General features: G+C 52.3%; 1 protein-coding gene across 1 annotated transcript; it reads right to left on the bottom strand.

Annotated features, from left to right (window-relative positions):
* Positions 1–581: 581 nt before the first annotated feature.
* LOC144277299 (digestive cysteine proteinase 1-like) lies at positions 582–16,940 on the bottom strand. The gene is made up of 11 exons (XM_077838014.1): positions 16,889–16,940; positions 15,559–15,615; positions 13,945–14,037; positions 9,180–9,352; positions 8,256–8,496; positions 6,957–7,158; positions 5,900–6,093; positions 5,301–5,392; positions 4,548–4,709; positions 1,679–1,868; positions 582–769 (listed from the first exon to the last, which is right to left on the bottom strand). The coding sequence occupies exons 1-11, from the start codon at positions 16,938–16,940 to the stop codon at positions 582–584; spliced, it is 1,644 nt and encodes a 547-aa protein (XP_077694140.1).
* Between the last annotated feature and the right edge of the window lie 7,466 nt (positions 16,941–24,406).

The raw sequence follows: 24,406 nt of genomic DNA, 5'->3' as shown, positions 1-24,406 counted from the left end.
CGTTAAACACACAGACACAGCAAAGTTCTTCCCTAGAGTTTATTGTCCTGGCGCTCTCCATGCATTCAGCAGCCTTCTGCTGCGCAGTGTAGCAGAGATCCTAGCAGTGCTGGCTTCTCTACCCAACACTCATCAGTGGCCATGCCTAGCTCTCCCTCTGCCCCCAACGTCTGTGGCTTGCCATCCCCCCTCCACTCTCTGCTTGACACGTTATTAGCACTGTGACGGTGGCAGGTTTGCCTGATGCATAGACACACATCAGCATGGCCCCTGCCTTGCGGAGCTTCTGTGCCGAGGTGGTGCAAGGCGCAGGGGGCCCCTCAGCTTGGAGGCCACCCAGCATCTCACAGGACCTTGAGGGAACCAGACCCGTTGTGGTGCTGAAGATTTGTGGGTATTAAAGCAACACTCCGGGAGCGACCTACCCCAGCCAGAGAGTTGCTGCCAGGCCTCCAGCCGGTTCACATAGCTGGAGTCTAGTGGGAACTCAGCCAAAGCCAGCTGTGTAGGTCTCTCTCCCCACGGCTAGCTGGTCTCTCGAGCAAGGCTGGGGGAACAGGCCCTGCACACAGCATCAGCGCTCAGGCCAGGATGGGGTACGTTGCAGCCGTCGTCACCCCGCAGTTGTTGTCCCGCATGGACATGAGGATGTAGCCGTCATTACCCCAGTAGGTGGACCAGGAGTTTTTGATGAGCCAATAGCTCTCCCCTTGCAGGACCCCATAGCCCACGGCCAGCACTGCGTGGTCCAGCTCTGTGCTCTTGTTTCCTAGGAGAAAGGAGAGGAGATTTAGTCTCCCTCTGCTGGGAGGTGAGAGACTGGGCTGTGGGTTCCTGCATGCAGAGGAGGCCAGCAGGCCATGCCCTGCACAGAGGAACCACCCTACATGTCTTCCTATGTTCATCGTGTAACTGCCTTATAGGAGTTCGTGTAAAGGGGAATGAATAAGAGGGGGCTATAAAAAGGGGTGCAAGATAATGAGTGTCAGGGAAGGTCAATGCCACCCAGGAACAAGGGGATGCCCAATGAATTAAAAAAGGTAACATTTTAATACATACCTTTTAATCCAATGCATAATTAGCCTGCGGAACTCACTGCCACATGATATCATGGAGGCCATGAGTTTAGCAAAAGTTAGAGGACTGGACATTGAGAAGGAACATCCACAGTTAGGTTAGGGAGAGTAAAAGATAAGAGTTATGAATCTTCCTGCTTTAGGACATTAGGCAGTCACTCTCTGTATGGGGTTAGGGTAAAAGCTTCCTTGCATGTATAGGTTGTTCTATTGGGAGTTTCTGGCACCTTCCTTTGATGCAGCTGGGCGGATGGGACCGTAGCCTTTATTTTTATTTAAAGTTAAGTTTAGTGACGTTATATTGCATCCTCGAGGACCTGGCCCTGGCGGCTAGTCTCATGTTCAGCAGTTATCTCTGTTAGATCTGGAGCTCTTAAGAACACACGGAAGCCAAGGGAAATAACACAACTGTGAGAACAAAGCTGTGTGATGTTATGATTAATTAACAGGATCCTAGATGAGATGGACCATGGGTCTGATCTAGCAGTGGCAAGAATCAATGTAGCTGCCCTGGCTTCTGCCCGCAGGGAACCTGGCTTTGTCCAATTTGAGAGAAGCAAAGTCCTCCCCCAGCAGAGCCCCTCGCGCTCCCCCAGACTCACCACAGGCAGGTTCGTAGTAGATACCGTTGGCATAGAACGCAAAGGACTTGGGGGAGGCATCTATGTTCACAGCCACCGGGCCGTGCTTGTAGAGTGCTGCTTTCAGGGCAGTGATGTTCCCGGGGTCTACACTGATGTAGCCAGCGACCTTGGCTATGAGCTCAGACTGGTTGTAGTGACAGTACCCGTTCTGGAGGGGAAAGACAGGTGCAAGAACTGGGTGACAAGGCTACTGCAGTCAAATCCAGAGCCCAGCCCCTCAGCCAGATCTCTCCTTCCCGCCCTAGGCCCAGACTCCTTCATGGCACCATCTGGAGACCATGGCAGAGCAGACCGGGCAGGCTCTGGCCCAGTGGCAGCCAGTCAATGCTGGGCTGTCCAGTCTGTTAACACTCCCCCTGGCTAAGGAGGGAATTTCACTGGTCTTATTGGAGAAACACTAAACCCAGTGTGACTTTGCACTCTATATGATTTTATAAAAATATGCTAATGAGCATGAATCTAATGTAACTGGAATGTGCTTCATGCAGAAGGTCTCTTGTAAGGTATCATTACAAAGCTTTCAGAGTAGCAGCCGTGTTAGTCTGTATTCGCAAAAAGAAAAGGAGGACTTGTGGCACCTTAGAGACTAACCAATTTATTTGAGCATACGAGTGTGGTCATCCTATTTGTATAAATGTATCACTTTTGAATCTGAAACTAGAAATATGAAATATAACTCTGAGATCCTATTGTAATTATGCAAAGTGTGGGCCATTAGTGGTGGTTTGGAATCTTAATGGCTCCCGTTAACCAGGACAATTACCTGTAGATGGCTCTGTTTTACTTAATAACAGGTTTCAGAGTAACAGCCGTGTTAGTCTGTATTTGCAAAAAGAAAAGGAGTACTTGTGGGGTGGGGGGAGAGAAAACCTTTTGTAATGATAAACACCCATTTTTTCATGGTCTGTGTGTATAAAAACATCTTCTGTATTTTCCACAGTATGCATCCGATGAAGTGAGCTGTAGCTCACGAAAGCTTATGCTCAAATAAATTGGTTAGTCTCTGAGGTGCCACGAGTCCTCCTTTTCTTTCTGTTTTACTTATAAGTCTTCCTGCATACCTGTGGGCTGGCAAGTGGGTAATGAAGTCTTACAGTGACATGTGATCATGTCATCTGAACTGGAATCCATCTTTAACCTGGTGCTTTTCCATTGAGAAGGAGGGGTGGGAACCCAGAGGGACAAAGGATTCCCGCCTTACGCAAAAGATACATAAGTGGGGGGAACAGCACAAAGGGGGCGGCCATCATGAGAAATCCCCTAGCTACCACCTGAGCTGGAACAAGGGCTGTACCAGGGGAAAAGGATGCATCCGATAAAGTGAGCTGTAGCTCACGAAAGCTTATGCTCAGATAAATTTGTTAGTCTCTGAGGTGCCACAAGTACTCCTGTTCTTTTTGCAGACTGGGAAGGTGTCCAGTCTGTGAAAGAAACTTACTGAAACATCTCTGAGGGTGAGATTTTATCTGTATTCAGTTTCTTACTGTATTAGACATAGACTTGTGTGTGCTATTTTATTTTGCTTGGTAATTCACGTTGATCTGTCTGCTATTACTTGGAACCACTTAAATCCTACTTTCTGTATTTAATAAAATCTCTTTTTACTTAATACATACCTGGGTTAATTAATAATACCGGGGGGGGGGGGAAACAGCTGCGCATATCTCTCTATCAGTGTTATAGAGGGCAAACAATTTATGAGTTTACCCTGTATAAGCTTTATTTATTTGGAGTTTGGACCCCATTTATTTGGGGTTTGGACCCCATCGGGAGTTGAGCATCTGAGTGTTAAAGACAGGAACGCTTTTTAAGTCTGCAGCTTTGGGGCACGCGGTTCAGACCCTGGGTCTGTGTTGGAGCAGACGGGCGTGTCTGGCTCGGCCAGACAGGGTGCTGGCGTCCCAGCCTGGCAGGGAAAGCAGGGGCAGAAGTAGTCTGGGCCCACCAGTTGGCAGTTCCCAAAGGGGTTTCTGTGATCCAACCCGTCACACCCAGATCTCCCCCACCCTGCGCCAGCCGAACAGTTGCAGGGTTTGGATCTACACAGGCCGTTCCAGCCACCGCCAGGGTTATGATGAGTTAGCGACAGCTGTCGCGCAGGCCCTGGCCATCACAGCCATCATCTCCTTGAGTTCCATGGAGCGGCTCACAGGTGAGAAGTCCCTCTCCTGCACGAGGGGCTGCAGGATGGGAGTGCCAGACTGTCTGGGTACTGACGCAGCCCCCGTCACTGTAACCTCTCAGCCAGCCTGGGGTGCGGGGCAGGGTTGAATCCGTTTTACAGCTGCAGAGCTGAGGCACGGAAGGAGGGCGGCACTTCTGCTCTCTGGAGGTGCTCAGCACCCCCATCAGCAGTGGGCGCTGCAGCTGCTCAGCACCAGGGCCAGATCTGCACCTTACGCACCCCGAGGCACAGCATCTTCAGCGCCCCCTGCTGCCTACAGCTGCCCTTTGTGTTGCCCACGGTTTTGGAGAGGTAGGACCTACTGTGCCTAAGTGGAAATCCAGCCCTGCTCAGTCCAGCCGGGGGCAATCTGCCTGTGATCACAGAGGGAGCCTGGTGGAGCTGGGGATTGAATCCAGGTTGCCATCCACTGCTTTAACCACAAGGCCATCTTGCCTTTGACAGGCCTGGCAGTGGCTGAAGTGGCCTGTGCATGCCCCAGATAGGGTACGAAGCACCCTCAACCCCCATGGAGACAGCAGGCACGAGGGTGCCCAGCGTCCCGAAGGCCCTCCCAGAATCTCCCACCGGCGTGAAGAAATTCGTCAGCTCCCCCAAGCCAAACGGCTCCGTGCTCTCCTCGGCCGCTGGCCCAGCGCTCACCTGGCCCATGTACGGCCCGTAGGACTCGGTGCTGGCAATGCCACCGTGCTTCTTCATCCACTCGTACGCCTGCCACTCTTCACCGCCGTCGCAGGCATGGTTCCCGAAGCCCCAAGAGCAGTCGATCAGGACTTGCTGGGACAGCGGGGTCAGCACTCCGGTCTGGGGGGGCAGCCAGGAGAAAGTCAGGGTTCCAGCCGAGAGCTCCGGAGTCCCGGGTAATGCACAAAGCCCAGAGGAGAAGGGGGATGGGGCTTCCCCCCGGCTCAAGGAGGGGTCAGTTGTCTCCCTCCTCCAGCCAAAAGCACAAAAGGTTCCCTTTGGGCACTGCCTCCATCCAGGGCCTGAGCAGAGGGGGGTCACTGGAGCATGCCCGGCTGCCCCCTGTCCCATTCAAGGATGATTTTCCCCACCCCCCGCATTGCTTCCTCTCCCCAGTGAGGGGTGGCCTCCACTTCCCAGGCATGTTGTGTCTAGCAGCCACACCATGCTCCACATCTCCGAGCTGGTCTTTATCAGGCGCCAGAGGTCACCCGTGGCATGGAGCAAGGCCATGTTCCCCTTCAGTGCTCCCACCTTAACTCCCAGCACTGTGCAGCTCGGCCGGAGGGGTGGATTCTTCACCCCAGCAGCCCAGAGGATCCGGACTAGTGGCAGGAGCCTGACAAGTGGGTGTGGGCTCAGATGGCCCAGCCTGCCTCGGAGACTCTGAACTGCTCCCTCCCTAGACACGCAAGGCAGCTGGGCTCTCACCTTGAGGAACAGGGCACCCTCCATTGCCCCGGTGGTAGCAAAGCTCCAGCAGGAGCCGCACACGGCCTGATCCTTCACTGGGGTCACAGCGCCTGGGGAGGGAGGGGGTTACAGGACGGTTTGCAGTGAGGTAGTTTAGGGTTTTTAACATCTCCCACATTCTTCCATGGGAAAGTGGCCATTTTGCAGAAAAGTTCCTTTTCGCAGAGAATAACGGACCCCACTTCGGCCCTTTGTGGGGCTTGAACCTGGGACCCTCAGAGCTAAAAACAGCCACTGCTACTGCCTGAGCTAAAAGACCTGCTCCGTTAGGTGGAGGCTGCGCGAGACTCAAATCTCTTCTACGGCCCGGCCACTAGAGAGGCATGTAGGCCTGTACCCTTAGTCTGGGTTACGCGATCTCTGGTCAGGAGAAGGTAGGGATGGGGTGTGCCCGGGGTATGCAGTGCATCAGCGCTAGTTTTCTCTGGGATCTGTTTCCCTTCTCAGGCTGTCATATGCAGCGGCTCCAGACGAGAGCCCCCTGGGCAGGGCTTGGACTCCCTGCTGCTCCTTTGGGAGGTTAGAATGGGCGGCAGAGCACGGCATGTGTCACTCACCGTACAGCCTCCAGTCCAGGCTCTCCGGTAGGATGAGGCTCTTGTACCCCTCAGACAGGAACGGCTGCCCGTTGTTGGGGGCCCCGCTCTTTAGCCGCCCCCGCAGCACGGCCATCTCCACCGGGGTGCGGTCGGCCAGGTGGTTCAGCACCAGCTTGTAGGGCAGGTTGTCCCGATTCTTGGAGTGGATGTACCTGGGAGGGGATGCATGCCGTGAAGAGGGAGCTGGACAGCAGGCAGCACTGCCTTGTGGCCACCCAGTAACCCCAAAAAAACAAACAATCATAACCGGCATGGGTGGCTCCTAGCCATGCCAGGGCGCATGGGAGAAGCAATCCCAGAAGAAGCTACCTCCTCCTCCCACCTGCTGAGGTTAGCTGATTGGAGGCCCCTAGTCTGGAGCCCGGAGAAGCTCAGGCCTGTAACAAGAGGGAAGGGCCTGGGACAGTATCTGGGTCAGGTTCCATGGGCCGTGATGCAGAGCAGTCATCCCTTAGCACTTACCCTCTAAGCTGCTCTTGCGGGGGAATGTCATGCAAGAGACTCAACCTGCATCACTTCTAGCTGTCTGGGGAGTTCCCTCATCTTGGGGCTGCCCCACATGTGGTGGGAGAGGCCAGGGGTTTGCAGCCAAACTTTCCAGCCCCAACCCCTGGATTTTTTGGGTGCCCAGCTGGAGACGCTTGGGGCGGATTTTCAGCATGGGCCAAGTGTCCCGAACTCTTGAGCTGGGCGCCCAAAATACAGCAACCAAAATCACTCTCAAACTGTGTCCTGGGTTCATTCCAGGCTTACGACGCAGCCAACCCATACGTGAGGGCACGTTTACCAGGCATCCTCCCTTCTCAAGAGAGTACCCAAGCGCATTCCCTCACAGGCCAGGCAGGAGTCTCTTCCATTGTTATTAGAAGACGCTTCTATTAAGCAACCAGTATTTTGCTGGTCCCTTGGATCATTCCTTGAGATGCTTAAACAAACCCTCTTGTTCTTCCTTTCCTTTCCTTTCCTTTCCTTTCCTTTCCTTTCCTTTCCTTTCCTTTCCAAGATAGCTCCATACCTCATGTTGTGGATGAAGGTTCGTTTCCTGTGTTCCATCTCCTTCTCGGTGCTATACGTCTTCCTGAACTTCTCCTTGTAGTGGTGGAACAGCCGGTGATGGACTCTGTCTATTTCTCTAATTCTCCCGACAAATTCCTGCATTGGATTGGCCAGGATCTGGTGCTCCGGCCCTGCGCCAGGCCAGTGCTCGCATTTTAGACCTAGAAAGGACAGAGGCAGAAGCAACTGTCATGGACAAGTTTGTGGCAGGCACAGATTATCCCTGGAGCGGACTGGCAGGGAAAAGGTTATCAAGAGCAGGATTGACTTTATCTGCTCAATCATAAATCAAGCTGCATCTTCACCAGTTCACTTCTTGCTGCAGTATAAAGTTGTAGTTGGCCTATAGGTAGGGAGTAGGCCAGATTTTGTCGGTACATGGCTGTTAATCTGAAGTAATTCCCTTAGAGTTGGGGGAGGGGAGGGTTACATCAGTGTAAATCCAGGGCAGAATCTGGCCCTGCACCGGTTGTTCACTGTGTTAGGCACTTGCAGAGGGCCCTCCCCATGTCCTTGGGTCAGAAGTAAGGGATGGAGAGCTCTTTTCTAGGACTTTTGTCCAGTTAAGTTTTCAAACCCTAGGGTCGAGCATGGGGAGGTTTGGTTAGGGGGAGCATCTTTATCATCTCGGAAATTCCCGGAGCTTGTTTTTTTCTCAGATCCCCCTCCAAGCCAATGGCACTGCCTGTGTTAACGGCACCTGACCCACACCATGGCGTGACACCAGGGCGCAGGCTGGGCCAGGGCAGTTCATCAGAAGGGCGTCAGAAAAGCTGAGGCACCTGGAGCCTGGCATCAGCTAGCGGGTTAGCCAGCCTGGCTCTGGAGGGCCACGTGGCTGCCACAGGTGTAAACAGACCTCAGCAGAACTACGCTGCTTCACACCCGCTGAGGGGCCGTATGGAAAGTTGACACTTCTCTGCCCAGTGCAAGGTTTGCCAGTGCCAGTACGTTCACATCTAGTGTTTGCCAACCGGAGTCTGCATGGCACGGGCAATCCTTCCAGTCTGTACGGCTTCACCAACAGACTGTGCTCCGTGAGGACACCAGTGCCATCCACACAGGCACCGATCTGGCTTCAAGTCCCTTGATTCACCAACCCCTTTGCCTGGTGTTTGCCTGCGACGTGGCCAGGTATTACTGTAGCCAGAAGCGCTTGCATGGTATGGAGGGGATGGGCAGTGTCTCCCCTGGATCTACAGGCCTGTGATGGGTGTGATGGCGGAAGCCCTGTAGACCAGGGCAGCAGTACGCTTACCGTGTGGGAGGCTGAAGACCCCGGCTGGGTAGCTGCGGGCAAAGCTGCTGTAGTCAATCTCGTACTTGTCGTAGTGGGAGCCCAGCAGGCTGTTGAAGCCCCGCATCTCGTAGTGGACGGGCACGGGGCCGTCGGCGGAGCTGGCCACCCACAAGGTGTAGACGTTCTTCTTCCGGCCCCAGTAGGACACGTTCTGCAGCACGGTGCAGAGCTGCCCTTTGTAGGGCTCCTCCCGCACGGGCTGGGGAGGCAGCGGGCGTAGGGGCAGTGTTTCCGAATGAGATGGGGCAGTTAACTGCCGGAGCAAGAGAGATCCTACGCGGTGCAAACATGACGCGCTGCCCACGGCCTTCTGGCCAGCAGCTGTGCGCGCTCTGAGCCGCAGGATGGAGGCTCGCTGTGCAGCAGTCAGGCCAAGCTCGCGCCTCATGGCTGGAAGTCTAGACGCGGGTCAGTCCTCCCCTCTTGGGGGACATTCTCCCCGGGGGTGCACAAAGGGAGAAGTCCCCATCCCCCTTCAGCTGATTATCCCTGGCCCTTGCTCAGGGTGTACAAGGGGGATGGGGTAGGCTTCCCCGGACCCCTTTCTACTTGTGCACCCCTGGGAGGGACAGTTTGACCCCAGCCAGCCCTGGCACAAGCCCCACCAACTTGAGTGGCGAGGCACCTTTCTTAGGGCAGGGCTGGATCTGGCCCTGTGCTTGTAACATCGCTGCCAGGGGAAGGGGTGTGCTGGCTCAATCATGCACTAGTTTGCCGCAGAGCCCCATGGCGTGTGCGCTTTGTAAGGCCAGTGGCCCTGTGGTATGGTGCAGGGTGAGGTAACTACAGGGTCTCCCGGGGGGGAAGGAAAGCCCATTCGCCGAGCAGGATGCCTGGCATCTGGGGCCCTTCTTCGGCTGGTCCCGCGAGACATGGGCTCACCTTGAAGCCGTCCAGGCGGGGAAAGACGCTCTGCGGGCTGATGAGATCCCCAGCCGTGCCGTTGACCCGGAAGCACTTCCGAACGTTTGCCTCGGTTTCTGTGGTTTCTGGGGTCACCTTGAAACTGGCGCCGAATGGCTCCAGAGAGCCAAGCTGGTACGTGATCACTTGGCCTGCAGGGACGCACCCAGGGCAAACAGTTACCATAGACGGCTGTAACAGTGCTGCAGGTGTTCACGCCCTCCCTGAGGGCAAGGGGAAGTGTAACAGAGGCGATCTTCACTCTGTGCTGAGTGACGGGGGTTTGGAAGACGCGGGCCATGCCAGGGGCTAGCGGTAGCCTCCCATGCCCCAGCACTCACGGCAGTGGGACTAGTGGGACTCCCCCAGGTTGCTAAGTAGGAGTAAATGGGGTGCTCACTGCTGCAGGATCAAGTCCCTGGTGCTCCCCTCCTGCTCAGCACTTGTTCGCCAGCGGAGCTGCCCTGACGTGCCGCTGTCAGGAGTGGAGAGGAGAACAGGCTTGCTGGCCAGGGGAGGGTGACCAGTTTAGTTGCAGCAGCTGTGACCTGAAGCCGTTAACCGCGCTCTAGCAAAGAATCACGGCATAAACCAGAGCCTTGTGCACTGTGGGCCTCAGCCCGAGCGTCCTGGCTTGGATTTCCCTCTCTGACGCCCCCGGCCTTCGCTGCGGGGGCTGCCTGCATCAGGACCTCAGCTTGGTAATATGCTGGGGCCAGATCCTATGCTCGGGGGTGCAGATAGTCGCTAACGCTAGAATCCCAGTTTATCTGGATACCAGTCTAATAGGTCATACTGGCTGTAGAATGACCGTGCCTAATCGGGTACAGAATGTGAGCAAGGCCAAACAGCAAAAATTAAGATGTTTGTACACCAATGCGAGGAGCCTAGGTAACAAAATGGAGGAACTAGAGTTACTGGTGCAGGAAGTGAAACCAGATATTATAGGGATAGCAGAAACAGGGTGGAATAGTCATCATGACTGGACTACCGGTATTGAAGGGTATGTGCTGTTCAGGAAAGACCGAAATAAAGGTAAAGGTGGTGGAGTAGCATTGTATATCAAGGATGAGGTAGAATGTAAAGAAATAAGAAGCGATGGAATGGATAAGACAGTGTCCGTCTGGGCAAAAATTACGTTGGGGAAGAAAACTATTAGAGCCTCCCCTGGGATAGTGCTTGTGGTGAGCTATAGACCACCGGGATCTAATTTGGATATGGATAGAGCCCTTTTTAATGTTTTTAATGAAGTGAATACTAATGGAAACTGCCTGATCATGGGAGACTTTAACTTCCCAGATATAGACGGGAGGACAAGTGCTAGTAATAACAACAGGGCTCAGATTTTCCTGGATGCGGTAGCTGATGGATTTCTTCATCAAGTAGTTGCTGAACCGACAAGGGGATGCCATTTTAGATTTGGTTTTGGTGGGTAGTGAGGACCTCATAGAAGAAATGGTTGTAGGGGACGACCTTGGTTCGAGTGATCATGATTGGTTCGAGTGATCATTTAATTCAGTTCAAACTGAACGGAAGGAGTAACAAAAATAAATCTGCAACTAGAGTTTTTGATTTCAAAAGGGCTGACTTTCAAAAGTTAAGGAAATTGGTTAGGGAAGTGGATTGGACTGAAAGACTTGTGGATCTAAAGGCGGAGGAGGCCTGGGATTACTTCAAGTCACAGCTGCAGAAGCTGTCGGAAACCTGCATCCCAAGAAAGGGGAAAAATTCTTCGGCAGGAGTTGTAGACCCAGCTGGATGAGCAAGCATCTCAGAGAGGTGATTAAGAAAAAGCAGAAAGCCTACAGGGAGTGGAAGATGGGAGGGATCAGCAAGGAAAGCTACCTTATTGAGGCCAGAACATGTAGGGATATGGTGAGAAAAGCTAAAAGTCCAGTAGAGTTGGACCTTGCAAAGGGAATTAAAACCAATAGTAAAAGGTTCTATAGCCATATAAATAAGAAGAAAACAAAGAAAGAAGAAGTGGGAACGCTTAATACTGAGGATGGAGTGGAGGTCAAGGATAATCTAGGCATGGCCCAATATCTAAACAAATACTTTGCCTCAGTCTTTAATAAGGCTAAAGAGGATCTTCGGGATAATGGTAACATGACAAATGGGAATGAGGATATGGAGGTGGATGTTAGGATATAGATATTCAGGCCTGTCTGTAAAGGCCTATACTCGAAGAATTTAGGTGTATTCTTATCACTTGGCTAGTTCTAGAGGTACAAAAGAAAGAATCAAAATCACTGTCTGCTGGTGTAAGAGCCTTCTCTTACTGTGACAGTCTGAGGCCCTGTGCTTAGGCTAAGGCCTTTGGCTAAGCAGCAGAGGCAGCCATAAGCTGGGAAGCGACCGGTCACATCCTCACATCCCCACCTAGTCACATTGAAAGAAGGTGCTATTGGGCTGTTAGGAATACAATCCTGTCCTGATAACGCCCATCCCTCCAGAGAAAGGGAAGTGCCTAGAAAATGTAAAAGGAAACTTAGTTTGATAATATCCTGTCTGGCAAGAATTCACTTATCAATAGCTGGGATGTGAAATCCTCATTTCTGTGTTTGTTCTATCACTGTAGTCCCCATTTCCCCATTGTTTGTCTGTATAATCTCTGTCTGGTTCTGTGATTGTTTCTGTCTGCTGTATAATTAATTTTGCTAGGTGTAAACTAATTAAGGTGGTGGGATATAATTGGTTAAATAATCATGTTACAATATGTTAAAATTGGTTAGTTAGATTTCAGGAAAATGATTGGTTAAGGTATAGCTAAGCAGAACTCAAGTTTTACTATATAGTCTGCAGTCAATCAGGAAGTGTGTGTGTGTGGGGGGAAAATGGGAACAGGGAATGGGGGTGGGGAAATTGGAATCATGTTTTGCTAAAGGGGGAAATGGGAACAGAGAATGGGGGCGGGGGGAAAATTGGAATCTTGTTTGGCTAAGGGCAGAAATGGGAACAGGGACACAGGTGTAAGGCTCTGTGGTGTCAGAGCTGGGAAGGGGGGACACTAAGGAAGGAAACTGGAATCATGCTTGCTGGAAGTTCACCCCAATAAACATTGAATTGTTTGCACCTTTGGACTTCGGGTATTGTTGCTCTCTGTTCATGCAAGAAGGACCACAGAAGTAAGTGGGTGAAGGAATAAGCCCCCTAACAGTAGATATTACCATATCTGAAGTAGAAGTGAACCTCGAACAGCTTAATGGGACTAAATCGGGGGGCCCAGATAATCTTCATCCAAGAATATTAAAGGAATTGGCACACAAAATTGCAAGCCCATTAGCAAGAATTTTTAATGAATCTGTAAACTCAGGGGTTGTACCGTATGACTGGAGAATTGCTAACATAGTTCCTATTTTTAAGAAAGGAAAAAAAAGTGAGCCGGGTAACTAAAGGCCTGTCGTTTAACATCTGTAGTATGCTAGGTCTTGGAAAAATTTTTGAAGGAGAAAGTAGTTAAGGACATTGAGGTCAATGGTAAATGGGACAAAATACAACATGGTTTTACAAAAGGTAGATCATGCCAAACCAAAGTAACAGATTTGTTAGACAAAGGAAATGCAGTGGATCTAATTTACCTAGATTTCAGTAAGGCATTTGATACGGTGCCACATGGGGAATTATGAGTTAAATTGGAAAAGATGGGGATCAATATGAAAACTGAAAGGTGGATAAGGAATTGGTTAAAGGGGAGACTACAGCGGGTCATACTGAAAGGTGTCAGGCTGGAGGGAGGTTACCAGTGGAATTCCTCAGGGACTGGTTTTGGGACCAATCTTATTTAATCTTTTTATACTGACCTCGGCACAAAAAGTGGGAGTGTGCTAATAAAGTCTGTGGATGATACAAAGCTGGGAGGTATTGCCAATTTAGAGAAGGACCGGGATATCATACAGGAGGATCTGGATGACCTTGTAAACTGGAGTAATAGTAATAGGATGAAATTTAATAGTGAGAAGTGCAAGGTCATGCATTTAGGGATTAATAACAAGAATTTTAGTTATAAACTGGGGATGCATCAATTAGAAGTAATGGAGGAGGAGAAGGACTTTGGAGTATTGGTTGACCACAGGATGACTATGAGCCGCCAATGTGATATGGCCATGAAAAAAGCTAATGTGGTCTTGGGGTGCATCAGGCAAGGTATTTCCAGTAGGGATAAGGAGGTTTTAGTACCGTTATACAAGGCACTGGTGAGTCCTCATCTGGAATACTGTGTGCAGTTCTCGTCTCCCATGTTTAAGAAGGATGAATTCAAAATGGAACAGGTACAGAGAAGGGCTACTAGGATGATCGGAGGAATGGAAAACCTGTCTTATGAAAGGAGACTCAAGGAGCTTGCTGGAGGATTCTCTGCACCTTGAAGTCTTTAAACCATGATTGGAGGTCTTCAGTAGCTCAGACATAGGTGAGAGGTTTATTGCAGGAGTGGGTGGGTGAGATTCTGTGGCCTGCATTGTGCGGGAGGTCAGACTAGATGATCATAGTGGTCCCTTCTGACCTTAATATCTATGAATCTGCACCCCAGAGCATAAACTGATCTAGGCTTAGCCTCTGGGGCCTTGGCCCAGGTGCTGCCTCTCTAGGCATGTTATGACAGAGACATATCCACAGCGCTAGATGCATTCAGAGGAGAGAGCCCTGCCGTGCAGCCAGACGTGGGCAATCCATTCAATGGGAGTAAGGGGAGAAGGACACTGCCTCCCTGGACCGCTACCCCAACAGTACCCCGGTGACTTACCATGGTAATACTGGATACGGCTCTGGCCTCCGGTCAGGTTGTACCAGGCTTCGAAGGGCTCCTTGATTTCAGCATAGGGCAGACTGATAATCCCTGCAGGACACAAGGTGACAGAAGCCAGATTAGCCTGTCCCATAAGAGACAAGGGACAAGATCTTATTTACAGATAATCACTTTAGAGACAGTGTGCCCCGCCCATCCGGTCAGAGAGGGCTCGCCAGCTGCAGGGCAGATGCAGGGGAAGTTAAGAGCAACCGACCAGTTGATTTTAAACACAGGAGCCTAATCCTGAGCCCCGGCTCACCCTGCACCCAGGCAAACTCCCCCTGAAGCCAGTGGGAGGGTATAAAAGCCAGGTAAGGGGTTGCCCCAGTGTTCTCTAACCTGGTTTCATGGTTCAGCGCTTGCAGGGCAAATCCTTGTTAAGGGCTGCGAATTCACGACAGAGTGGGGTTGGGGGGATGGGGCAGCACGGAGGTAAATTTCAGTGGCCAGAGACATCCCTTCTAGTGAGAGCTCATTGGGAGGAGGCCCAGGGCACTTGCCCAGCTAGGAGGAGGTTGCAAGTTCATCTCAATAGGGGTCCTAGCCAAACCACTTCAGAGGGGAAAAAAGCTCATTTGCCAGGCTCCAAAAGGGGTGAGAGGTGGGGACGGGGGGGATCTAAGGTTGTTTCAAGGTGTCGTTGAACAAGATTATATGCACCTCCTTCCTAGGGCACTGAGAAATGGGAGCTGAAGGCTCTCTTCTGCAGTGCATAATGTGAGCAGTCCTGGAAACCAAGCTGATGAGAACAGTGGGGAGGGAACACACCAGCCCCCTCCTGCCTTTGTGGCACTTAAGCCTGCAGCTCTGATTGTGGAGGGTGATATCATGGCTTCTACAGAATTACTTTCCTCCCTACTCTTTGGACTCTTACACGGGAGCGTGGCATTCAAACACAGACCTCGGCCGGTCCCCTTAAATAGAGGAGATGCAACTGTCTTTCAGACTATACCGATGGAACAAACCTGGACAACAGTATTCTAACAGGTAGGGATCAGGGCCTTAAATCTGCACTCCTTTGCATTTCGTGGCTGGGGAGGGGGCGGTCTGATTTGAATCTGAGACCCAGCTATGCAGCTTTGGCGGCTGGAACACATCCCAAACCTGGAGGGGACTGATTTCTCAAGCCAGATATGTCTGACATCTCAAGAGAAGAGCTAACTCCCTCCCCCCCAACCCTTGAACCCAGACCCCAGGCTAAACTTGACTTGGAGCTGAGCACCACTTCTGCCCTGCCGAAGTACTTCAGGCCACATTTTCAAAGATATTTAGGTGCCTACAGCTGCAGATAAGCACCTAACCAACTCCCATTGATTTCCAGTGGGAGTTAGGTACCCAACCTACATGAGAGTTTTCGGAAATCCCACTAGGCCCCTATCTGCATTAAATACCTGTGAAAATCTGTCCCTGTGTGATTCTACAGCACCTTCCAGCCAAGGATCTCCAAGCACTTTGCAAATGCTAATTAAGCCTCAGAATTCCCATCCTTAAGACATTTCCCCACCACCACCCCGGGACAGCCCCCAGCCCCCAATACACGCAGGGCCAAGCCCCCTCCTGGAGCATTACCTGTAACGTGATAGACATCTCCAAACTTGGGGAGTGGTTGCAGGTTGCCCTCGGCTCCTGGAAGAGAAGGGTCATCTTATTCCCCGACTAGCAGCCACTTCACTCCCCACCAAGACCAGCCGAGGGAAGATGAAAGGACCCGAAACCTTCACAGCTTTGCGGGGGCCGTGCACAGTGTCTATCCCAGCCAGGTGCAAAGAGCAGTCCCGCTGGCAGTGAGTTAGACAGCTGACTGGGAAGGAAACTCTGCTGGCTTATCATGTGGGGTGACCTGTTAACAAGCTCTTGACCCCCTGAGCATCCCGAGCTGGGGATGTGACCTCCCGAAACTATTCCCACATCCCTGGGGCTCACATGCAAAAAGTGGGGCTGGAACAATTTTTATGGGGGGGGGGGTGCTGAAGGCAGAAGCCAGGGATTTGGGTTGTTATTACTACTTCAAGCCAGGGGGTGCAGGAGCACCCCTAGTTCCAGCACCTATGCATGCAGACAAGGGAAGAGAAGATGAGCATGGCCTGGACAGGGTGCTAGAGTTCTGGAGGGGCACTCCCTCCCCCCAAACTCCCTCCCCCCAAAGCAGCGCAGGGGCTATACCCCAGAATTAACTACTTTACACCCCATGCCTAATTCACATGCCTGCTGTGTCCCACTCTCCCAGACCAAGTCCGAGGGCACAATGGGACCAGTCCCGCTGATCTCACGCACCCGCAACTCCCAGAGAGGCCAGCGAGCGTCTGGGGTGTGGGCTAAATCCTTGGCTACCATCGGTGGATAGAGGCTGCTTCATGTCAGCACTCTCTGTCCCAGCAAGCAATTGTACCTAGTGTGGACAGCAATATTTCTGCCCAGGCCAGAACGAGGGAGGCCCCAGAGAATCCCTGGCTTTTCAGTTCCTACCCCCTGCTCCCTCCTAATTTCCCGCCCTCCTTTCTGCCGGGGAAAACTCCCACCACACCCCGAGTCCCACTGGCCTCAGGGCAGGCCATGGCCCTCAGGGCAGAGAAGAGACAGAACTTGGCGGGCATGGCTACGAAGGGAGATTCTTAACAGAGGCTGCTGGAGGCAGACAGCCCCCGTGGGACTCGCAGCTGCTCGCTCCCAGACTGACAGTGGGACGCAGCCCCCACACTGCCTCGCCTCTGGAGTCACGGAAGGGACTGCAAGCACCGTGAACAAGGGAGCATTCGCCGTCTCCCCGGTTTCTTGGACCAAGCACATTGGCGTTAGGCTAGATGGCCCAGCACCGCACTCACGGCAGGGCAGCAAAGGTGCCTTTCCAGTAGCGGCCAATACACAGGGTGGGGCGGGATTAGCAGGGAAGTAAACTCACCTGAGCAACAGCTCCACAACAGAAGAATCAGCATCCGCCTGAGGATCGCCATGGGTGAAGGACGTGCAGCCAGGCAATCCCTCATTCCCTCTTTGGAAGTCGAACCTCCCAGAAGCCCCCTAAAAAAGAGGCTGGATGTAAATCATCAGCACTCTGTCAACCAATGGGAAAAGTCGGCCCCGCCCCGTGGGTGGGTTCAAGAAATGCAACTGAATTCAAGGGCCTGGTCATTTCTTTGTACCCAGGCTGTTGGCTGCTGCAGGTCCAGGGTTTGAAGCACTGGCTCAGCATGTTCTCACTGAAAGACAATCATTGTAGGACAGATCAAGGCCAAAAGACGCCGTCCCTGGGATGGGGAGTGGTGTGTGTGGGGACTGTCGACTCGAAGGCCTTGGATCTGTCCATTGGCAGGGATGAACAGGCTCTAGAAGTTGGCAGTGCTGCATCGTTTTTGCTTTCGTCTCTGCACGCTGCGACGCCTGTTCTGGATCTCACCGTGCAGATCTCACTTGCCCGGTGTTTCAGTACTACAGTGATGGGCATCGGAGACAACTAGATTGTGGTGTCACCCCAGGATATTGCTCCTTCAAGACCCCCACCTCATTTCTCTCCTCCACACAATTTGTTTCCATCTGCTGTTAGAACCAGCAGTCGAGGAGAACGTGATTTGTCCTTCTGCAGCCTGGCCTTACCCAGTTCTCTAGGCATTAAGAGCAGACATTTTGGGGATATCAATTGGGGTGAGGGGGGCACCTTGAGACACCATAGGTTTTCTGAGGTGCTTGGCCACCCAAAATCGATGGCCCCCTGTGGCAATGTGACTTGGTGCTATATGTGGGGTCCAATATAGGATGCTAAGAATCTCTGTAGAAGCATCCAGGTTGATCCCCACGCCCCATGAACCCCGATCTTGGAGAAATGCTGAACACTTTGTGTCTGACTCATCCCTCAGCTTTCAGTCAGTGGCAACAGCTGGTCAGGCCATTTATGTGGGTTTTTTTGGTTTAAAAACAGAATAAACAAGCACTGATAAAGAATGCAGAAAAGGGAAAATGCTTAGTAACTAATTCTCAGGTAGCCTTCGCTCTCTCCACTTGCTACAGCTGGTTTCCATCCCAAGGTCACCAGCAAACACTTTCACTGCCAGCTGAGTCAGTATGTTCCTTGGAACCCCAAACAAAGGAGATAAGAACTCTGCTCTTTTGACCGGATCCTCCCAGCTCATGCTTATGCTCATAAGAAATTCAGGCCAAATTCTGCTCTGGTTCCCAAGGATAAAGCTGGTGTGATTCCGCTGAGGTCCATGGAGTTACTTGGGCTTTTACAGCAGTGCAGGTGAAAGTGAAAATTTGAGCTGTTGATTTTAAGAGCATCCTCAGGAATTAATACTAACCTATTTGTATTGTGGGAGCATCTGGCCATCAGCCAAGGACCCTGACCCATTGTGCTAGGCACTATACACACCCATAAAGACAGTTCATTTCCCAAAAGAGCTTACGATCTAAGAATAAGGCAAGAGACAACAAGCCGAGAGGGAGAATAGACGCCCAGATTCTCCAGTAACTGATCTGTTGCCGTGAAGCCTCTCACACCAGCCACAGGCTGGACACGGGATCTGAGTCCAGATCACTTTGTCTCTGGCAGCCAGGAAGCTGCAGGGACTCATTGCATTAGCAGATGCAGGCCATTTCCTCTGAAGGTGTTTGTCAGGGTTGCTCAAGAGGACGGGCATTGATGGAGGAGGCAGAGTCAGGCTCTTCCATTCATTAATCGGAAGGGCTAAAATGTCTGCTGAGCCTCATAACGATAAACCCTCAGAGCATTTCTGGTGACGTCCTACGCTAGCAGTGTATCACCAGGGCTGTGCAAAGTCAAGTGCAAGAGGAAGAGAAGGAGCTGCTCCCGGCAGTGGTGCTTGGAGATCACAAGGCAAGAGACCGACGCAAGGGAGAATGGGGCTGAAGGTGACGCTGGCATCGCTGAAAGGCAGCCCCTATCTGTGCAACTGTCACGGGTTGCTTCTGCAGCGGCTAGCAGTGGATTCTGTAGCCACAACACCATTGCCAGAGTCTAGTGTCAGGTGGTCAAGAGAAACAGTGGGAATATAGACCAGAGGTGGGATTCTTCTTCCACATGGTGTGTTAATGAGCCTCAGCAAAATTCATTCGGGATTGTTTTTTTTCCACTCACAGCTCCAGCTCCTAGAAGACAGAGAAAGAAAAGACCTTTTAGGTCCCCAGGCAACCCTCTGGCCTGGGTCTCTTCCTTAAAGTTTATTTTCTAGCACGTTATTCAGTCTAATTTGGAAAGTTTTGCTGCCCAAAGATTTCCCAGAAGTCCCCATTGCAGAGGTATCCATTTCATGCTGGAACATGACACTCTGGCTCCTAATTCCCCTGGGTGCAATTCTCTGGGCACTGGATCTGCCCCTCCCTGGTGACTCCTGGCAGCAATTTGCTCAGCAGCCCAGCACGTGGGGCGATTCCACCAGACAGGGCTGGGTGGCATATGATCCAGAATGATTTGCTTCCCTTACAGGTGTCTACTGTCAGGACTGGGCAGAGACATTCCCAGTGGGCCCCTTTTCTGGATGGACCAGCTCCTTTCCAGCATGGTTGGTTCAATGCAGGACACTTGAATCGCCTTAGAGAAGGCCCCCCCTGCCCCCAGATTGCAGGGCTCATCCTCTACAGCAGGGGGCATTACGGCCCCCCCCTTTCTGTCCCATTCTCTAAGAGGGAAATGGGGTCTGGTGGTTAGAGCAGGGGAGCACTCATGGGTCAGAACTTCTAGGTGTTTTTGTCAGGTTCCTGGCTACTGGCAGTCTGTTGAAACCTTTGCCTCTGCTGAAGAAGTTCTGGGAGCAAAGCATCTGACCCTTCCAAGTCATATTGTAAAGAAGCAGGCAAGAGGGTATAGAATCATAGAATACCAGGGTTGGAAGGGACCTCAGGAGGTCATCTAGTCCAACCCCCTGCTCAAAGCAGGACCAATCCCCAATTTTTGTCCCAGATCCCAAAGGGCCCCCTCAAGGATTGAACTCACAACCCTGGGTTTAGCAGGCCAATGCTCAAACCACTGAGCTATCCTTCACCACCAATCAGATTGATGGGACTCTAAGCGTCTAAACCCCACTCCAATGTTTCCCCCCAGCCCGACATGTGGCTGCTGAGTCCCTCTGGGCATTCCCAGCTTTTCCCCAGGTTCTCTAAGTAACATTAGCTGCTCCCCTTAGTTTCCCATGAGACCTCATTCCCCATGCGAGGCAAACACACAGGCTGGGTGGGAGGCACTCAGCATCCTGGGGCCTGCTCCAGCCTTGGCAGCCCGGCTTCGGGTTCCTGAGATTGCTGCTCCTCTGGGGCCCCGGCAGAGTTAAATGACTCCTGATTCCTCCTGACTTCACAGCCCATCCACGTGGGAATCCCCTCATTGGACAGGAACCAGGACCTCTCTTCACCAGCTCTGTAGGGCCCAGGTGCCCACATCCCACCTCCTAGTATGACTGAAATGGCACATGGAACCCAGAGCAAACCTCGGACCAGGCTGGGGACACCGAACTGCGAATATCCCTGTCCTGGCAGGACCATGGCGCGGCACTGAGATGCTGGCTGGATAGATACAGGGATGGGTGCGGCTCTGACCAATCCCAGCCTTCGGTGAGGTGAGCTTGGTGAGCTCTGCGTCTAGACATAGCTCGTCTGGTGGTTGGAACAGGGGGGATGGCAGCTATCATTTGTGGGTTTTCTTTATGGCTCTGGGATGGGCATAGGGTGTAGAGGTTAGAGCAGGGGGGCTTGGGAGTCAGGACTCCTGGGTTCTTTTTGCTTGAAAAATTGTCAGCTGGCTCTAGGAAATATTATAATCCCAGAGGATGGGCAGAGAGGGATCTACCCTTTTGTTCTGTCCTGGGTGGGGTTCCCTTGGTGAATGCTAACCCAACTCTCACCATCTGTTACCCTGAAAGTGCCAAGTGTCAAGGCTGGGAAGAGACCGATAAGTGAAGGCAATCCCAGTACTCTGCTCTGCGAGGCTGCCGCCCTGCGGCCTATGGCCAGGGGGTACATCTCCATCTGGTGTAAGGGCTGGGGACCTGGTCAGGGAGACTTGCTGAGGAGGGGAAGCGGGTTGTGGCAATGTCTTTGTACCATAGGAACAGCCTGGGAAGAGTTGTCTTGGGGGTCATGCTGGATAATCAGCTGACCATGAGCTCCCGGTGTGATGCTGTGGCCAAAAGGGCTATTGGGGTCATGGGATGGATATATAGGGGAAGCTCGAGGAGTTGAGAGGTTATTTTACCTCTATATTTGGCATTGCTGCAACTGCTGCTGTAATCCTGTGTCTGGTTCTGGTGCCCACAATTCAAGGAGGATGTCGATCAGTTGGAGGGGGTCATAGAAGAGCCATGAGAATGATTAAAGGATTGGAAAACCTGCCTTACAATGCTAGATTCAAGGGGCTCAATCTGTTTATCTTAACAAAGAGAAGGTTAAGGAAGGACTTGATCCCAGTCTAGAAGGACCCAAATGGGGAACAAATATTTGATAATGGGCTCTACAGGCGGTGAATTGAAATATTTTGGTTTTCAATATTTTGCCAAAAAGTCAAATTTACACACACACCCTGGCCTATTTTCTGACTGGTTCTAATGCTGTGTCTTTTGCCTTTTAAATAACATTCATCCGATGAAGAGACCACACAGGCTGGTGGGGTGCAAATAACCATGTTTACTAACTATGCACTACACATGACAGGCCGACCGACACCCACACAGATGCTCTGGTTGCTTTCTGAACCACAGAACATGGTGAGCACTGCTAGAGGGCTCACTGGACACTACCCCACACCCATATACAGCCACAGAATAGAATATGGTACGAACCCAATTTTTCTCTTCCTTTTTATGGATTGTTTCTCTGTTTCCAGATGCCCCTAAAGGAGTTAGCATCATGACCATGCTAGGGTCCAACACGTGAAAAGGCGGATCTGTGAATCTGACGTGCCATTCAACCCACAGCATCCTTCCTAACGCCATCTGTGTCTGGTACAAGGATAATGCTAGTCCGGGGCTTTTCCAGTGGGAGCAGGTGTTTGAGAGCATCACAGCAAAGCATGCTGGGGAATGTCACTGTGAGGTTCAGGGCACAGCTGGGACATCCTGCCCCTCCTCTGTCACCATCTCTGTCCTGGGTAAGTGCTCAGGGTTGAGGGGCCTTGGCATCCCTGAGAGGATGGCTGGGCACCCCCAGACATCAGGATGGCAACCTCTCAGCCCACAGGTGCTGATCCCGTCAGGCTCCATGCCATCTTTGTCTGGAGGCAGGCTGAGTCCCACACATTGCGCTGGAGGCCACTGGCATGACACTGGTGATGCCAGCCCCCATCTGCTCCTCATGATACCCCCCATGTCCCTTCCCATTTGGGCAGATATCACACAGAGCCTCTGTTTGGGCCTACAGGAACTCTACAACCACTTGGAGAATCACTGAGCCAGTTCCCACTGAGATCTCCTGAGATCCCAGCCATCTGGGGTCCCCACTGCGCTGCCGGTACCCTAAACACAAAGAGGACCCATCGCTCAGTCTGCCAGATGCCCACCTGGTGTGAATCAGCCATAGCTCCAGGGGAGTGAATGGGGGTCAGAGCCCCTGCTGCTGTGAATCGGCCATAGCTCCAGGGGAGTGAATGGGGCCAGATCCCCAGCTGCTGTGAATCGGCCATAGCTCCAGGGGAGTGAATGGGGCCAGATCCCCTGCTGCTGTGAATCGGCCATAGCTCCAGGGGAGTGAATGGGGCCAGATCCCCTGCTGCTGTGAATCGGCCAAAGCTCCATTGGAGTGAATGGGGCCAGATCCCCTGCTGGTGTGAATCGGCCATAGCTCTAGGGGAGTGAATGGGGGTCAGATCCCCTGCTGGTGTGAATCGGCCATAGCTCCAGGGGAGTGAATGGGGGTCAGATCCCCTGCTGGTGTGAATCGGCCATAGCTCCATTGGAGTGAATGGGGCCAGATCCCCTGCTGGTGTGAATCGGCCATAGCTCCAGGGGAGTGAATGGGGCCAGATCCCCTGCCGGTGTGAATCGGCCATAGCTCCAGGGGAGTGAATGGGGCCAGATCCCCTGCTGCTGTGAATCGGCCATAGCTCCAGGGGAGTGAATGGGGGTCAGATCCCCTGCTGGTGTGAATCGGCCATAGCTCCAGGGGAGTGAATGGGGCCAGATCCCCTGCTGGTGTGAATTGGCCGTAGCTCTAGCGGAATCAATGGAACCCGATCCCCAATTGGATCTGGTATAAATTAGATTCCGTGGATTAAATAAATGAGGCTGCATCGATTTACACCAGCTGAGGATTTTGCCCAGAATATGGGAGATTCTGGCTGCGTGACTTATATTGTCAAGTGTTAGACTTTCAGATGCTTGGGCTTGATTGCATTTCACCTTAGCTGTGATTTTCTAGCCTATTTGATGTTTGGGTTTTTAAAGCTCCGTGTCTCTTTGTCTTGAAGAGACTGATCATTTCTCATCCCAAACTCCTGCTGAGCAAAGTTTTTTGTCTGAGAATTTCCTCAACGTTTACTCAGTAACCAAGTTCTGTTAAAAATACCAGGGGTGTGTGTAGCAAAGCAGGGGCTGCAGGCAGGGGGTTGTGTGTATAGAGCACCAGGAATCCAGGGTCTCCCAGGCCCTCTGGGGCTCATGCAGGCCTTAGCCAGCCTAGAGAGCCCCACTTCAGTCCTGGCTCTTGCAGGATTCCTCAACCCCACAGGAGGGAGACGAGGGACCCAGGGAACGGTTGCAATGAAATTCAGGTGCTGTAAAGAACCGGCACCGTCAGTGCAGAACCCCACATGCAGGCAGAGCTGGAGTAAGAGCAGTGGTTCTGCAGCACGAATTCTCCAGCCCTCTAAGCTACAGGAGATGTGGGGGGCTGCTATGAACAGGTCCCAAATTCCCCGACGGGGTGGCACCATCAATCAGTCTCTCGCCATTACATTACAGCCTGGCCTGTGGGAGCTGAGCAGAGAGCCCCCACACCTCAGCCACTGGCTGGTGAATTGCTCCCCACGCTGAGAGTCAGGACGCCTGGGTTCTCTCCGTGGCTCTGGGGTGCAAATGGGTTCAAGCAGTGAGATGCAGGGCTGCCATGTTCTCTTCCTGGCTTTGCCCACAGTTCTCCCTTGGGGGGGTGTTTCGCTTTGCTCTCTGGCCTCAGCCAAAAGCCTTCCACTTCCCTTGGAAGCTGAGAATGCCGGCCCCTCAGGGTGACTATTATGATGTGTAGGGGGTGGGGGGGTGGCCTGTTCCCATTAACCCTTTCATTCCCAGGAACCGCCTTGCCACAGGCCAAATGGGCCTCCTGGAGGGGAGCTAAGAGGACTCTCACAGCTAGTGGCTCTGAGAGACCCTGGTGAAGGGATGAGGCTTTTTCCTGTTTTAGCACCATCCAGCTGGGATCTCAAAGCATCTGAGCTTCTCAACCTCCCCAGGGGAGAGGAGGTTCCTGTCCCCCAGCACAGATG

The sequence above is a fragment of the Eretmochelys imbricata genome, chromosome 19, assembly GCF_965152235.1.
Source record: "Eretmochelys imbricata isolate rEreImb1 chromosome 19, rEreImb1.hap1, whole genome shotgun sequence".
NCBI classification, from domain to species: domain Eukaryota; kingdom Metazoa; phylum Chordata; order Testudines; family Cheloniidae; genus Eretmochelys; species Eretmochelys imbricata.
Note: the sequence above shows the minus strand (reverse complement) of the source record. Positions and strands in the feature narration are given on the sequence as shown.

Bases quoted from the DNA above. Each gene is read 5' to 3' on its own strand.
- LOC144277299 (XM_077838014.1), bottom strand. From the start codon at position 16,940: ATGGCGATCCTCAGGCGGATGCTGATTCTTCTGTTGTGGAGCTGTTGC. The intron at 15,616-16,888 runs GTGAGTTTACTT...CTTCTCTTCCAG, and splicing joins GTTGTGGAGCTGTTGCTCAG to GAGCCGAGGGCAACCTGCAA. The intron at 770-1,678 runs GTGAGTCTGGGG...CCTTTCTCCTAG, and splicing joins CTACTACGAACCTGCCTGTG to GAAACAAGAGCACAGAGCTG.